Consider the following 16,816-nt stretch of genomic DNA (forward strand, 5'->3'; position numbering starts at 1 on the left):
AAAAAAAAAAAAAAAAAAAAAAAAGATTATGATGCTATTCATGAATAATTTAAATATGTATGACATGTTGAATCAAATATGTACATGATAACATTCCATGCATAACAGAAAATACATTAAAAATCAGTACATAATAAAAGCTTTAGATTTAGATGATATATAAGGTGCATTACTACTCTAGCAATTTCTTGAACTAAAAGCATTTTCTGAACTTAAAGGATCTATAAAGTAAAAATGGAATCATCAGGGGAAATCACACATTCTCCTATTGTCACTACACTAGAGAACAATTATCTGGCTATTTTGATTAGTTATCCTTCCTCCCCTTTGGAGCTAAGGAGGCATTTAAGTGAACCCCAGGTGAAACTTCCTCTCTTACTATGACTGGCCAACAGACAGCATGGCCAAAGAGGAGTTTGAAAGAGAAAGATCTTCCTATAGGAACGTTCCTTTAGCAGATGGTTGAAAGTAAGTGTTCTGTAAATTTCCCTGGGATCTAGGGCATGACAAATATCTGGACCTGGATGTGGGAGTGGATGCTCCTAGATTTCCCAGACTCCAATGCAGTGAATATCCATCAGAGGTCTGCCTTCCTCACAAACATTTGGGTGAGGCTTGTGGTCAGTGGCAGCATGGACAGCACAGGGCAGCTTAGGGCAGCCTAGGAATGTTGATGTCTAATGACCCCCACTCCCAGTTTGGGAGCTTTTTCCTCCAAACAGCCATGTCTTCCAGCATCTTCCTATTCCTAGGCTAGCTGTCTTCTCTGAATGCCTCAGATTGCCCAAAGCTTAAGTCCTTTCTACTGGAAAGTAAAATGTTTCCCCCTTAATGGAGAATTTTAACAGAAACAAAAATATGTAGTTAAGTGAACAATATATTAAACTTGGGATTCGCCATTATATGAAGGAGAGTTGAGTTTGATTTCTTTTATTACCTCCCTCTCCTCCCTGGTCAGTGTCACATTTTTCTTTGGGTTTCTTTTTGCTTGTTTGTTTTGTTTTTGAGTTGGAGTCTCACTCTGTCGCCCAGACTGGAGTGCAGTGGCCGCTCCCGGCCACCGCAGCCTCGACCTGCTGGACTCTGGCGATCCTTCCGCCTCAGCCTTCCGAGTAGTTGGAACTACAGGCGCGCGCTACCACGCCCAGCTCATTTGATTTATTGTAGAGATGAGGTCTCGCCAAGTTGCCCAGGCGGGTCTCGAACCCGCGGGCTCAGGCAATCCACTCACCTCAGCCTCCCAAAGGCACGGGATTACAGGCTGAGCCACCGAGCTCGGCAGTGTCACATTTTCCAAAGATTGTGTTTCTCAGGAGCTGTGTTTATTAAGCAATAATTAATTCATATAATATAATTAAAGCAATATTCCAGTTTCCTTTTGCTTAGCATAGTGCTTGGTTGCAAGACTTCTGGAGTTTACTAGTTCTTGGTACTGCCACTCACTAGCTACTTGAACCTGGATAAGTTGTTTGACCTTCCTGAGCCTCAGTTTTCCCACATATAAATTGTAGAAAACAATGTCCATAATGGTGTGTGAGAATAAATCAGACAACACGCAGTTGGCCCTCTGGATGTGTGGTTCCACCTCCATGGATTCAACCAACTGAAGGTTGAAAATATTTTGAAAGAAAAATTCCACAAAATTCCAAAAAAGAAAACTTAAATTTGTCATACACCAAGTATTACATGTTGAATCCATGTGAATCAAGTAATGTGTAGGCATTGTGTTAGGTGTGATAAGTAATCTAGAGATGGTTTAAAGCATACAGGAGGATGTGTATAAGTTGTGTGCAAATACTGTACCATTTCATATAGGGACTTGAGATCTGTGGATTTTGGTATGGGGGGAGGGACAGCTGTGTGTGAATTTTTGAGAACTGTGACTGGCACAAAATAAGTGCTCAATAAACAGAAACTTTTTAAATTAATAAAAGGTAAACTTTATACCACACTGAATTAATACAATTCTAACCAACTGAGGGTCAAAAATATTCTGAAAAAAGTTCCATAAAGTTCCAAAAAGCAAAACTTAAATTTGCCGCACAAGTACTGTGTATTGAACCTATGTGAAGAGATTCAAAGGAGGATGGACCCAAGAAAGAATCCTGACATTTTAATTATCCTACATGATTCTTATCCTGTATAAAATACAGTTTTATTTACTATTAGGAATGTTGAAAATAGCTGTGCAGTCCCACTGTCCAAGATCCCACAGCCTCTTGGGTATGTTTGGAAATAATTGATGTAAGAAGTGGCTTCCTATGTCTTTAATCATCATTTTAGTTCTAATTTATTTAGACCTTATGCTTGCTATTCTACTTGGAAAAATTCCTTTGCATTGTTTAATTTAACAACATTAAGCATGACCCACTATGCACTATTAAGAAACTGAGCAATTGGTGACAATCACCATTTCTAAAGATAATCTGCTTAGTCAGGTCAACTTTCCTGTGTCTCAACCAACCCTTTACATCATCTCTAATTTCCAACTGTTTAGAACAAAAAGAAGAATCGGAGAAGGACTGTGTTTAGATAACATTTTATCTACTCTAAGATAAAATCTTTAAGAGAAGTTTTATTAAAAGTTATTTTGTTTTATTGTATTATTTTATTTTATTGAGTCAGATTTTACTCCAGGATGGAGTGCAGTGGCATACTAACAGCTCACCACAACCTCGACCTCCCGGGCTCAGGCGGTCCTTCCTCCTCAGCCTCTCAAATAGCTGAGACTACAGGAGTGTGCCACTACACCCAGTTAATTTTTTCTTTTTAAAATTCTTGTGGAGATGGAGTTCTCACTATGTTTCCCAGGCTGGTCTCAAACTTCTGGACTCAAGGAATTCTCCCATTTCGTCCTCCTAAACTGCTGAGATTTACAGGCACGAGCCACCACACTCGGCCTTAAAAAGTCATTTTAATTATGATGATGTTAATAATAATAATAATTTTAACAACAAGAAGCACCCATGGCATTGATTTTAAATATGTGCCTATAATATATATATTTATAAATACATGCATATATGTATATATGTTTGTATGTATATATGCATGCAAAACCAATTTTACCATAGCTCTCTAAAGCATACTACAAAACCTGATTGAAAAATGAAATGCCTTAGTCAATTAAAAATTAGTTTGCAATGATGTCAAATACTTAAATTGCCTGATCTAGTTTTTCCTAAATAGACTAATTAGCTTAAATTGTGAGCCAAATGGTTTTATAGTTTCAAAATGTTTTTATCAACCTCTTTTTTATTTGAAAAATACTGGAAAATTTTCACTGGCAGCATTAAATTCTGGGTGGATGCCTGGAGATAATAAGACTTCCAAACTCAGTCAACGGTAGTAGAAGTGAGAGTGGACACATAGGCTTCTTATATGCAAAGTATTATAATGCCTAATTCACTTAAAATATATATTGAGCACACTTACTATAAAATACAGGAACAATTCCACCACATCAGTTTCCACGTGTTCAGTACTATTGTCTAAGGACCAATATTCATGGTTGGGTAAGAGAGCTAAGCAAGGGGCATATGAAAATATCTCTGCCCTCAGGAAATTGAAACCTAGCTGGGAAAATCTCCATGTATTAGCTATGCATCAGGAGAACAATATAAGATAAAAATTCCCTGCAGTTTTGGTATAAATTCAGTCATGGGGATGATCAGTAATAGTAAAGGTAAATAATGGAACATTTATAGAAAGTCTATTCTGTTCTGCATAATTTAACAATAATATCAGTAGCCATTACACAACAAAATTCTACTCTGTGCCATGAATTGTGTAAGGCATTTTACATTCGTAAGCTCATGCTATTCTTACCATGACCCTGTAAGCAATCATTATACCCCTAATTTCTCAAGTGAAGGAATTGACGTTCAGAAAGGTTGCTAGTCAAGGTCACACGCTTAATAGATAAGTGCTATTGACTCAAGTCACCGGCCCTCTTTCAAGTATACTCTAAGACTCATTTACTTAGAATCATACTTAGAAGTGCTTTATGAAAATTTCCTTCGCAGTCCATTAAGAGTTCTTGATACCCGGTCGTGTCTCTCAGTGAACAAGTACCTTCCTGACATGAGCTTGAGACTCAAGGTAAAAATGGGACTGTAATTGACATCTTTCAGTAATCAGGATAACTGTAAAGTGAATATATTGGAGTTATGTTTTTAGTTATATTGCTATAAAATTATTACAGAAATCATCTTTTGTAAACTTCAAATGTGGTAGACATTCAAAAATAGAACAAAGTTTATTAGCTTTGTGGCTATATTACAGATTTTTTTTTAAATGAGGCTGTACTACAAGGAGTTAAATAGCTTGTCCATGAGCACACAGGTAGCAGAGTTACAATCTGAAACCATATCTATCTGATTTGAAAGTCATTAGGTTAAGCTGCCTATAAAATAGTAACCTCCTTCTTTTATTTCCTACATCTGTTTGTAAACTATCCTAAATAATGTGCACATGAAGATCTTTAGATGAATACCTTTTTCTAATGCTCAGACTGTTAACATTTATCACCCTTCATAGAAATTATTGCAATAATCTCTAACATTGGTCTCTGTCTCCCATTCACTCTATTCTAGTCACACTTGCCATCTTTGAACACATCAGGTATTCTCAGCCCTAGGACCTTTGCACAGGTTGTTCCCTTTGCCTGGAATGCTCTTTCCCCAGCTCTACACCTCCCTCAGCTTCTTCATGTTGTTTACTCAACTGACACTTTTCTCTGAGGTCTTACCTGGTCACCTACTTAAACTGCAAGCTGTTCCCCCACTCCCCAGCACTCCCTGTTCCCATTACTCTCCATGCATGTTTACCATAGCTCTTAAATTATCTTTCTAGAACTTATTTAATTAATTGTCTATCATTTTTACCCTCTTTTGGTGTAATGGGGTGAGGCACATAACACTAATGTGGGTACCTGATCTCAAACCAGGCAAAGTGAGGACCAATAGGAGGCCTAAACTTTACTGGTATTATGGCCACTTATGTACCTAACCCTGAATTATACTCCATGTCTTTAAAATAAAATTTAAAAAAGGAATATTTGACTGGTGATTGACATATAAGATGTGCTAAACAAATGTTAGCTCTTATCATTATTACCTGATGTTATACTGCAAAGTATTTTCAAATGTTTCACATGGAAGTTTCTTCTCCATTTACTTACTGGGAAAAAGGAAAGTTAATCAGAATTAGTTTAGTACTCGACACATATCAAGATCTATGTAAGTGTTTTTATAATGATCATGATGATGGTGCTGATTATCTAAGCAAGTAAGACAAGCAATCATGGAGTGAGAAAACTCAAATTAGAAGGATTCAGTGTGATTACTGTGTAGAATGGAACAGGAAATGCACAATTAGTAAAATATCAGGAATTATTTACGATAAATATATTTGTGCTTGAAGTTATCTTTTGACATATTTTCTTAAAATATTTTATAATTTTTCCCAAAAATATATTTCTAGAAAAGTTACCAGATCAAAAGATGCAAGCATTTTTATTACTCAACTAATCGCCAAAAAAGATATTTAAGATCTTTAGTAACATAACCTTCAAGAAAATGTTCTTAAATATTTTAAATGCTGAAGAAAATATATCATAGTTTCTGTTTGGTGGACATCTAAGATCAGGCATAATTTTGTGCTTATGACCTTTTTATGTATAAGTATTCTTAGGAAGTTTATTATTGTAATTAAAATTTGTGTTAGTATGTTGCAACTTGTTAACTCTTTAGCTTTGTGTTGCTTATATGTTAATATTTAAATTTGAAGCAAAATGAATGTAACATGTAAAATGGAGATTGCAGTATGTTCACCTTTTTGCTAACTGAATTAAATTGCAAATGATGGCCTAGATCTGTTACATACAGAAGAGAATATTTTTTACACAACCCATAGACACTGTCTACCCAAACATAAACAGTTGTTAGTACATTATCGACTAATTCTACTGCATCTTGGTGTATTCAATCTCATTTTAACCCTGAATGGTAAGATATTTTGAATTCTCTCTATTTCAAAAAATAAGAGCAACCAATTAATTGGACTCTCTTCACTTTAGAAACATTGCCTCATAACTATTTCTGATTGAAGACACACTTTAGCTATTTGAAGAAGAAAATTTCCTCTATAGAGAGCAAATACTATCTCTACATTGTTTCACAAGAGATAGTTGAACAACTTACGATTCCACAAACATTTATTTCATACTTACATTGTTAATTTCAGTCACTGAACTAAGCCTACATGTGGTACAGAGTGACCTTAATGGACACCAGTACATCACACCTTCCTGTATCCATGTGCACATGGATTCTTTGCTTGACCATGTAGCTTGATTTGGCTGATGAAACATCAACAAATATAATGTGAGAAGTTATTAGAGATTGCTCTCTTGGAATCCCGAGAGTGTACTTAGAAGAATCCAGAAAGAAGGGCCACGTGGAAAGAGAATCTCAACTATCCCAGCCATTTCAACCATCCCAGGTGAGGCACAAAACAAGTGAGTGAAGTTATCTTAATGCATCCAGTCCCATCTGAGCCACCATAGACTGCAAGCACAAGAGGGATCCAAGTGAGGCCAGCTTATGAACTATCTAGTCAACCAAGAAATCAGAAGAAATGAAATGGTTGGTGTTTTAAGCAATTAAGTTTGAGTTGGCTTTCTACACAGGAATAAATAACTGATATATTAGGTGTTAAAGAAATATTTTAAAAATTTATCTTGCCTGAAAGTACAGCTTTAGGTCCAATGGGAAAACTCATAAAAATAAAATAAGAATGATGAGATTCTTACTGCACCAGAGAAATGTACAGGTGCAGTAGAAATGTAGAAGAAGGAGCTCTAAATTCAATAATAGGGAAAGCTTTCCAGAGTAGGCAAGAAAATATGCTTTCCTTTATACATTGTGCATTTTCCTCTTAATATTAAATCACCTATTTCCCTTGCCTTCCTTTCTGAAAAATGTATGGAGAGCAATAATAAATTGTCCCAAGAGCCATTTGAAATACTTATTTAATCTTCCCTCTGCTTCCTAAATGATAGCCTTACTTGGTGCCTTGTGGATATCAGGTATTCAACAAACATCATATTATTTGCTGAAGAACAGAGACATATTTTCTGTGACTCATACATAGTGATTTAATTTGGGCTTTATTATTAAAGAGAAATAAATGCAAACCATTTTGCTCATGGAATATAAAATTTTATTTAGGACATAGAAAATTTTATTATATTAAGAGAAAGCAAGCAGGAACAGGAAAATGAGTCTCTGTTTCTTTATGAAGTGTTAAACTGTTCTTGGTGCTGTATACCGTTCCCTTGGGCTATAAGCATATGAATAATTTATCACTGCAGTGTGTTAATTCTCCAAAAGTTTAGAAATGGTGTTTTCATGTTGAACAACTGCTCATCTGCCTTTATTTTTAAACTTTTTTTTTTTTTTTTGCATCTGGATCTCACTCTGTCCCCCAGGCTGGAGTGCAGTGTCACTATCACGGCTCACCACAGCCTCGACCTCCTGGGCTCAAGCAGTCCTTCTACCTCAGCCTTTCAAGTAGTTGAGACTACAGATGTGGGCCATGAGCAGCTAATTTTTTGTTGTTGTTGTTGACACAAGGCCTCACTATGTTGCCTAGGCTGGTCTCAAACTTCTGGGCTCAAACAATACTCCCACCTCCGTTCACCAAAGTGCTGAGAATACAAGTGTGAGCCACTGTGTCCAGCCTATTTTTTAACTTCTAAATTTATTTTTACCTAGATTTTTATCTTTAAGAAAATCAGAAAAATTCAGAAAATATTGTGCTTTCTGTAGATTTCCCATAGTAAAAACTTTTAGAAGAATGGAGCTGTTTAGTTTGTCTCTTAAAAACTGTTTACTGTTCTTGGTGTCATTTTTTTTTTTTACCTCATATGATCAGATTGCACTAGTGTTACTTGACTAGCCGACGCATTTCACGTGTTTGAAGGAAAGCAAAGGGGCAACATTTATTCTACTATTCCAGGCCTCTTATTTCTTTTTTTTTTTTTTTGAGTTGGAGTCTCACTCTTTTGCCCAGACTGGAGTGCAGTGGCTGCTCCCGGCCACCGCAGCCTCCACCTGCTGCGCTCCGATGATCCTTCCGCCTCAGCCTTCCGAGTAGCTGGAATTACAGGAGTGCGCTACCACACCCAGCTAATTTTTTGATTTATTGTAGAGATGAGGTCTCACCAAGTTGCCCAGGCGGGTCTCGAACCCGCGGGCTCAGGCAATCCACTCACCTCTGCCTCCCAAAGCGTGGGATTACAGGCTGAGCCACCGAGCCCGGCTAGGCCTCTTATTTCTAATGATATCCAATGATTTTGCTTATTGTATGTTTAGTTTTGAAAGGAAGATGGGAAGCAAAACAGACAACGAAAAGGAATGAAGTCAAATTAACTTCAAGAATCAGTATAGAATATCTTCTCTATGTTTTCAGTTATTTCATCATCATCATCATCACCATCTAAATATTTTCATTCATTTTCTCTTGTTCATCAGTGAATTAGAAAAGTATAATATAACATGTATTATAGTTTGTTTCTACTTTTCCATTAAAAATCGTTTCATTACAAATGTCAATGGTAGCCGGGCTCGGTGGCTCAGCCTGTAATCCCGCGCCTTTGGGAGGCTGAGGTGAGCGGATTGCCTGAGCCCGCGGGTTCGAGACCCGCCTGGGCAGCGAGACCTCATCTCTACAATAAATAAAAAAAAATCAGCCGGACGTGGTAGCGCACACCTGTAATTCTGGCTCGGAAGGCTGAGGCAGAAGGATCGCCGGAGCCCAGCAGGTCGAGGCTGCGGTGGCCAGAGCGGCCACTGCACTCCGGTCTGGGTGACAGAGTGAGACTCCAACTCAAAAAAAAAAAAATGTCAATGGTATAAAAGGTTCAAAACCAAATCAACTTCACAGAAAACATTTCCTACGAACTCAAAAATAATTTTAGAGCTCCAGGCTTTCTAGGGCATTTGTATGCTGAGGACAGACATGACAAAATATACCACAGAAATAACACAGCAACTAGTGCTTGTAAGGAATTTTTTGAATAATTTCTTAAAATATAAATTTATTTTAAATTCAGCTAATGGAAGCTTTCTGTCTCTCTCAAAGGTGTTCTAAGCATATATAACATTATTTAAATCTTACTGTAGAAATTTGGTCTGGATCTTGTTGTGGTATCAGTAGGGACATTGATAGATGGTATTGAGTCCACACAATTTCCACTTTCCAGATAGTTAATAAACCCTCTTCTTTGGGCATTCAAATCACATTAGTAATGTCGTAAAGTATCAGGTCACTCTTCTTTTGATGTGTTTTACTACCATAATTATTACTGTTTTAACCATGAAAAAAGTCCTATTTTGTTAACTGGTAGATGTCCTCTCACTTTCCCCATGTCCAAAAACATGAAGCCACATTCAAAATAAGGAAGTCTGATGAGATCAAAATAGTCGATTATTATTATTATCTTTTGAGTTGGAGTCTCACTCTTTCGCCCAGACTGGAGTGCAGTGGCTGCTCTCAGTCACCGCAGCCTCGACCTACTGTGCTCCGGCAATCCTTCCGCTTCAGCCTTCCAAGTAGCTGGAACTACAGGCGTGAGCTACCACACCTGGCTAATTTTTTTATTTACTTATTGTAGAGATGAGGTCTCACCAAGTTGCCCAGGCGGGTATCAAACCTGCGGGCTCAGGCAATCCACTCACCTCAGCCTCCCAAGGTGCGGGATTACAGGCTGAGCCACTGGGCCCGGCTTAAAATAGTCAATTATTAACCCAAGAATCTTTTTGCAGATTTCAGAAACTTCAGGATAATGGCTGGATGGAAGAATAATACAACAGTCGCAAAATTCATCCTTTTGTGATTCTCAGATTTTCCCAAGCTCAAGATTGTTTGTTCTCTTTGCAGTATTTCTGGCGACTTAACTCTTGACAGTGGCTTGGAACCTTGTCCTCATCATCCTGATTCGGAAGGACTCCTACCTACTTACACCCATGTACTTCTTCCTTAGTAACTTATCCTTCTTAGATTTCAGCTATGTCACCTCCATAATGCCCAAAATGCTCTCCAACTTCTTCCAGAAGCCTAAATCCATCTCCTTTATGGGGTGCACCATGCAGTACTTCTTCTTCTCTAGCATAGGTCTGATTGAATGCTGCCTTCTGGTAACCATGGCTTATGGTCGATATGCTGCTGTTTGTAATCCTCTTCTCTACAAAGCCATCATGCCCCCTAACCTCTGTGTGCATATGGTGGTTGGAGCTTATGTAACTGGCATCTTTGGCTCATTGATCCAGCTGTGTGCTTTACTTCAGCTCAATTTCTGTGGACCAAATACTATTCATCACTTTTTCTGTGACCTGCCTCAGTTACTAGTCCTCTCCTGCTCTGAAACCTTTTTTCTGTAAGCCATGAAGTTTGTGATCGCAATGATATTTGGCGTCTCATCTGTCTTGGTTATCATCATATCCTACGGCTGTATTGTTGCCACCATCCTAAAGATCAGCTCAGTTGAAGGAAGGTCCAAGGCCTTCAATACCTGTGCTTCTCACCTGACAGTAGTGACCTTCTTTTTTGGATCAGGACTCTTTGTCTATATGCATCCCAGCTCTGAGTACTCTCTAGGCTATGATAAGATGGCATCAGTCTTCTACACAGCAGTGATTCCTATGTTGAATCCTTTGAGTTACAGTTTGAGGAACAAGGAGATCAAAGATGCACTTAACAGGTATAAGAAGAGAGTGTTTTCCCATTGCCACTGTTATTTAAGGGTTTATTAGGCTAATGATCCTGCTGATCGGAAGTTTCTAGAAAATGCAAGGGAAATTTAAGATCATTTCTCCCCACTGATGCTCTGGCAAGATTGCAAGTGAGTCAACCCATATAAATCCAGGACTGACTCTGGTGTGGAAACTCTGTGACTTTTTTGAATCTTGACAGTTGACTCTCCTGCACAATGATCTCACAAAGCAGTTATCAGGTTTTTATGAAGTAGCAGCCTTCAGTTCTTTGGTGTTTGACCCTTATGTGCTCTTTCAGAACTTCAGACTAAAGGACCGAAGAAATGGGAGTAAACCCAAATTCAATAGTCTTTCTCATACACAATGTCATGAGCAGTATAATGACCACTGGGTCCCAGACTTCAAACTCTTGGGGCACTTGGGCAAATTCCAGTTGCTTAAGATGAAAACATGGAGAGAAGTATAACTTTAGACTTTGACCTAACTTCGTTGCCGAGGAAAAATGCCAAGAATTTGTCTTTTAGGGTTTTGTTTTTAGAACCAAACAGCCACAGTTTGTAAGTGAACAAACACAAGGATTTCTATGGTACTATCATGCTCTTGGAGAGTTAAAATACAAAGAAAAGAAGTGAAGCGATCATTTGGGCTTTAAAATATGTGGAAAAATTACATTTCCGTTATTATGGCAGACTGGATAGCATAAATATACCCACTATTTCAAAAACTAAAGGTATCAGATGAAATATGTCTTTAAAATATTTAAAATACATTTCTGAGTAGGCAAGAAAGAAAGGAAATCTCTGGAATCCAAACATAAAGTAAATTTAGAAATCCTGAGAGTAACGGCAACTCTGAAGACATCTTTCATGTTGGGGGAATTCACCAAACTCTGGTGATTATGTCTTTATTTTGACAAATACTTGGGTCTTGGGAAAGAGAGGCAAAGCTTGAAGCTGCCTGATAGTGTGATTGAAGAATCAGACATTCATGTGAGACTCTAGTGGACTGCACCTTAGTGTGAGAGGAAATTGAGGGAAAAAAAACTTGTTTTGGAAGAAAGGAAATCTTGAGTCTCTTAGGCTTCAGGCTGGGTACAGGGAAAAGTGAACTATAAATTTGTAACCACACATCCTAATGAAGATTTGTGGTCTCAATTCACACTAACTATGCAGTTCTTTACCTCATAAGTTAGTTTAAATTCCAGTTTAGAAGTGTCCTCAAGTTCCAGTCAGAAGCAAATGTAAATCCTCTCTTAAGACTCTTAAAAGAGAATCTTAAACCCAGAATCAAACAGTTTTTCCAAATAATCTCAAAAAAAAGAAAAATTAGGTTACACAAATCCCAAAGTACACAAGGAAATAAGATCTTACAGATGAAAACCAAGAAGGCATGGCAACGCCATACTCTAAAGACTTCCAAAATAATAATTATCCCAATTCAAAATTAGATAGATGCTATTGATAGGTTGAAAAAAGAAGGGGAACTAAAAATATTGTTAAAAGATTAAGAGAATAAAGGTCGGCTATGGTGGCTTCTATCTGTATATCCCAGAACTTGGGGAGACCCAGATGGGAGAACTGTTTGTTTGGGTCTAGGAGTTTCAGACCATCCTGGGCAACATAGTGAGAATTTGTCTCTACAAAAAATAAAAACGAAAACAAATTAGCTGGGTGTGGTGGCATGCACCTATCACCTCAGGAAACTGAGAAGAAAGGATGGCTTGATCCCAAGTGTTTGAGACTGCAGTGAGCCATGATCATGCCACTATACTCCAGTCTTGACAAGAGCGTGAGACCTTGACTCAAGGGGTTACAAAAAAAGAAGTAAGAGAATAAAGTTTACTAGGGATTTCTGTATGTGACAGTATGATGAATTGTATATATCTAAATTATCCTCCTATCTGAAACAACTGAAATGCTGAATTTGAAATAAAATCAACTTAAATATGTATTTTATAAAAATGAATATAAAGACAGTTGAAACCAGGAAGTAAACAAGTGCCAAAAATGACTTTCATCTTGGAGAGTACTGATGAAGCTGGAGGCCCTTCTCTGTGTAGATTGCATGGGTGGTGAAGGGTCAGAAGGTCAAGGTCAGGGCATGCCCCTGGTGGTCTGGAAGATAATCTGTAAGGCTTTCTGTAAGCCCACAGGGCTATACCCTAAGTGCAAAAGTGAAGATTCTCACATTGTGTTCCAGAAAACAAGCAAACAAAAAACAGTTAACAGTAAAAAGAAGTATACAGAGTCAAGCCCCCCATGACTGAGAACCAACAGGGAAAAAGACCATATAAATAGACCTGCAATACCTTCAGATATTAGAATTATGAAAGAGGATAAAGCAGTTGGATTTTTGTGAAACTGATTATGATGAAACAATGTTTAAATCTCCCCTAGAAGGCCGGGTACAGTGGCTCATGCCTATAATCCCAGAGCTTTGGGAGGCCAAGATGGGAGAATCACTCGAGGTCAGAAGTTTGAACCCAGCCTAGGAAACATTGCAAGACCCTGTCTCTACAAAAAATTAACCAAGGCCAGGTGCGATAGCTCAAGCCTGTAATCCCAGCACTTTGGGAGGCCGAGGTGTGAGGATTGCCTGAGTCCACGGATTTGAGACCAGCCTGAGCAACTTTGTGATACCTCATCTCTACAATAAATCAAAAAATTAACCAGGAATGTAGTGAGCGCCTGTAGTTCCAGCCACTTGGAAGGCTGAGATGGAAGGATCACTGGAGCCCAGCAGGTCAACGTTGGGGTGGTCGTGAGCATGCCACTGCACTCCAGCCTGGGCGACGGAGTGAGACTCCAACTCAAAAAAAAAAAAAAATAGCTAAGCATGATGATGCATGTCAGTAGTCCTAGCTACACAGGAGACTGAATCAGGAAGATGGCTAGAGTCCAGAAGTTTGAGGCTTCAGTGAGCAATGTTCATACCACTGTACTCTAGACTGGGCAGCAGAGTGACACTGTGTCTCAAAAAACAAAACAAAACAAAACAACTCCCCAGAAAGTGATACATCCTTTGCAAAGGGGTAATTATTTTTTAAAAAGTCAAAGATCTGATGACTCAAAGCACTGAAAACTGACAAATCAAAAGGAAGAGGCTTGATATGTTCATATAATGGAATATTATTTGGCCATAAAAAGGAATGGAGTACTGACACATGCTACAACATCGGTGAACCTTGAAAACATCATGATAAGTGAAAAGCCAATCACTAAGGACCATATATTATCTATTTCATAGAGTAGATAAATCTATAAAGACAAAAAGGAGATTTGTGTTTGCCTAGGGTTACAGGGGTAGAGAGGAATGGAGAGTGATTGGTAATGAGTATGTGGTTTCTTTTTATGGAATGTTCTTTTGATGCAATGGTTACAAAACTTTGTGCATATATTAAAAGTCACCGAAAACTGCACACTTTAAGTGGATAAATTTTATAATATGTGAAGAATACCTTGACACTGTGGTTTAAGAAAGAAAGAAACGAAGGATAGAAGGAAGGAAGGAATGAGGGAATGGAAGGAGGGAGAAAAAAATTAAAGGCTTGAAAACACACAGGAACAGCCGGGCTCGGTGGCTCAGCCTATAAACCCAGCACTTTGGGAGGCTGAGGCCAGTGGATTGCCCAAGTCCACGGGTTCAAGACCACTCGGGCAACTTGGTGAAACCTCGTCTCTACAATAATTTTTTAAAAAATTAGCCTGGCACGGTAGCGCGTACCTGTAGTTCCAGCTACTTGGAAGGCTTGAGGCAGAAGGATCGCCAGAGCCCAGCAGGTCGACACTGGGATGGCTGTGAGCATGCCACACTGCACTCCAGTCTGGGTGACAGAGTGAGACTCCAATTCAAAAAAAGAAAAAAAGAAAGAAAATACACAGGACCAAAGCTGACATTCTTGAGAAGGTACCATTCTTGAGATGTGGTAAAGAAAGGGATAAAGCAAGTGAGCTGTGGAAATTAAAGGCCTTAAGACAACTTTGAAAATCAAGTAGAATACGACCCCATCTCTGTTTCTGAATAAATCACCACAAACGGCAAAGGACACTCTTCAACAAAGAAACCTAGAAAACTACTCAAACCCAGGGTCCTTTGTGTGAACTCTGTATAGCCCTGCACAGTCTTAAATCTCAAGCTCTGGTAGAGCCATCGTATAGTTTGAATGTTTGTCCCCTCCAAATCTTATCTTGAAATGTAGTCCCCAGTGTTGGAGTTGGGGTCTACGGGGAGTGGTGAAGTCATGGGGGCAGTTGCCTCATGAGTGGCTTGGTGCCCTTCTCACAATAATGAGTTCTCACTCTATTAGTTCATGTGAGAGCTGGTTGTTTAAAGGAGTCTGACACTTTCTCCTCTCTGGCTTCCTCTAATGTCATATGACAAACTGGCTCCTCTTCGCCTTCTGCCATGACTGCATGCTTTCTGAGGCCTCAGAAGAAGCTATGCTTCTTGTACAGTCTGCAGAACTGTGAGCCAAATAAACCTCTCTTCTTTATAAATTACCCAGCTTCAGATATTCTTTTACAGCAATGCAAGCCAAACTAATGCAAGCCATGATTGGTCAAGACTGGCAGGATTCCAGAAATTCCTCCACCTGTTGAGCTGTGGCTTAATCCAAATATATCATTCATTGACAAGACACATACTGAGGACTGAGCCAAATGAGGAAAGAAGGGGAAGAAAGTGGTGCCATTTTGGTTATAGGTGGAAAAAAGGAGATTCAATATAGATTTTTTGAAAGTATCTATTTCTCTCTTGCATTCAAAATACAGCTTGATTGGTATCAATCTGAGTTATATGGATTGTCAGAAGCATGTTACATGACTGCAAATTAACCAGTAAATATGAAGTGGCATGTAAAATGGAACAAGTCTTGTATATTCCTAGTATATCTGCTACAATGAGACACCAAAATGTGGAATCCTGTTAGGCTTTAATTAACCAGTAGAGGGAGGCCCATTCCAAGATTCTGCATAACAGAAAAGTTAGCATAGACAAAGGTGGGGGGGTGTGACCAGTGATAGTGATAAAACTGACTTTCGTGTGTGACTCTTTAGAGTTTATATCCATGGACACTTGGTCTTTATGACAGCTTGGGTATGAGCTCCACATCTTATGGGTGAGAAGAACAGATGCTCACTCAGGTTTGTTGAAGGTGACCTAACAAATGAGCAGCTAAGGAGGGGAACAGCGGAGGGGACCAGTGCTACCCAAGAGTATAGAATGTTTACACTCTCCCACAAGTACAAACAGAATTCTTTTTCCTAAGTAGTTGACACTCCAGTTAGGATTAGCCATGCAAATAGCTTGGCATGCATATCCGAGAGAAGCTGAATAAATCCACCTCTCCTTTGTCCCCATAATTTCCCTTCATCCTGAGTGCTCACAACCTCTAAGTCATTCCCTTTTATCTTTGGATAAATGTAAACAAAATTTCACTATAAGAAAGAGTCCTTCTTGAACTAAACAACAAGTTTTTCCAAGTAGCATCACTCTACTACTTCTCATCTGTAAAAGGGACATTAAAATATTCTTTCTCCCTACTTTACAAGATTCATGAAGAGATGACATTCTACTTGAAGAGGTAGATAGAGCTAAACAACCTCAATATCTTCTCTTACTCTGTTCAGAACTTGTGACCTACAGAACTATGAGATAATACATATCCGTTGTTTTAAGCTAAAATTGTGGTACTTCATTATGCAGCAATAGAAAACAAATAAACTTTATTGCCCATTTTATTTTGCTTTTCTGTAAAACTACTCCCTCCCAACTTTGTAGCTGATAGCCCAATGAAGCTTTTCCCCCAAAAGCTCCTTTGTAGAAAAGTTATCCAATTCAGACAGCAGTTACTGGGCATCTATTTGATGCCAGGAACTGTCCTAGAGACTGAAATGCAAAGATGAATAGGAAGTTCAACCCTAAAAGACCTCAAAGAGAAATTACACAAACAGACACAACTATTATTTGCAAGAGAAAGTGCTGAGAGTCTTGAGGGAATAACAAGTATGAGCTATGAGACCTCAGAAGAGGGAGACATC

The 16,816-nt window shown here is 38.5% G+C and overlaps 1 protein-coding gene across 1 annotated transcript; it reads left to right on the plus strand.

The window, feature by feature from the left end:
* Nucleotides 1-3,660: 3,660 nt before the first annotated feature.
* Nucleotides 3,661-11,244, plus strand: LOC103257713 (olfactory receptor 1440-like). Its single transcript, XM_021711061.1, is given in 3 exon segments — nucleotides 3,661-3,685; nucleotides 9,973-10,778; nucleotides 10,978-11,244. Coding segments are annotated over 3 exon segments (1,098 nt in total).
* The last annotated feature ends 5,572 nt before the right edge of the window (nucleotides 11,245-16,816 follow it).

The sequence above is a fragment of the Carlito syrichta genome, unplaced genomic scaffold, assembly GCF_000164805.1.
Source record: "Carlito syrichta isolate Samal-C Ts95f unplaced genomic scaffold, Tarsius_syrichta-2.0.1 Scaffold301848, whole genome shotgun sequence".
NCBI lineage: Eukaryota > Metazoa > Chordata > Mammalia > Primates > Tarsiidae > Carlito > Carlito syrichta.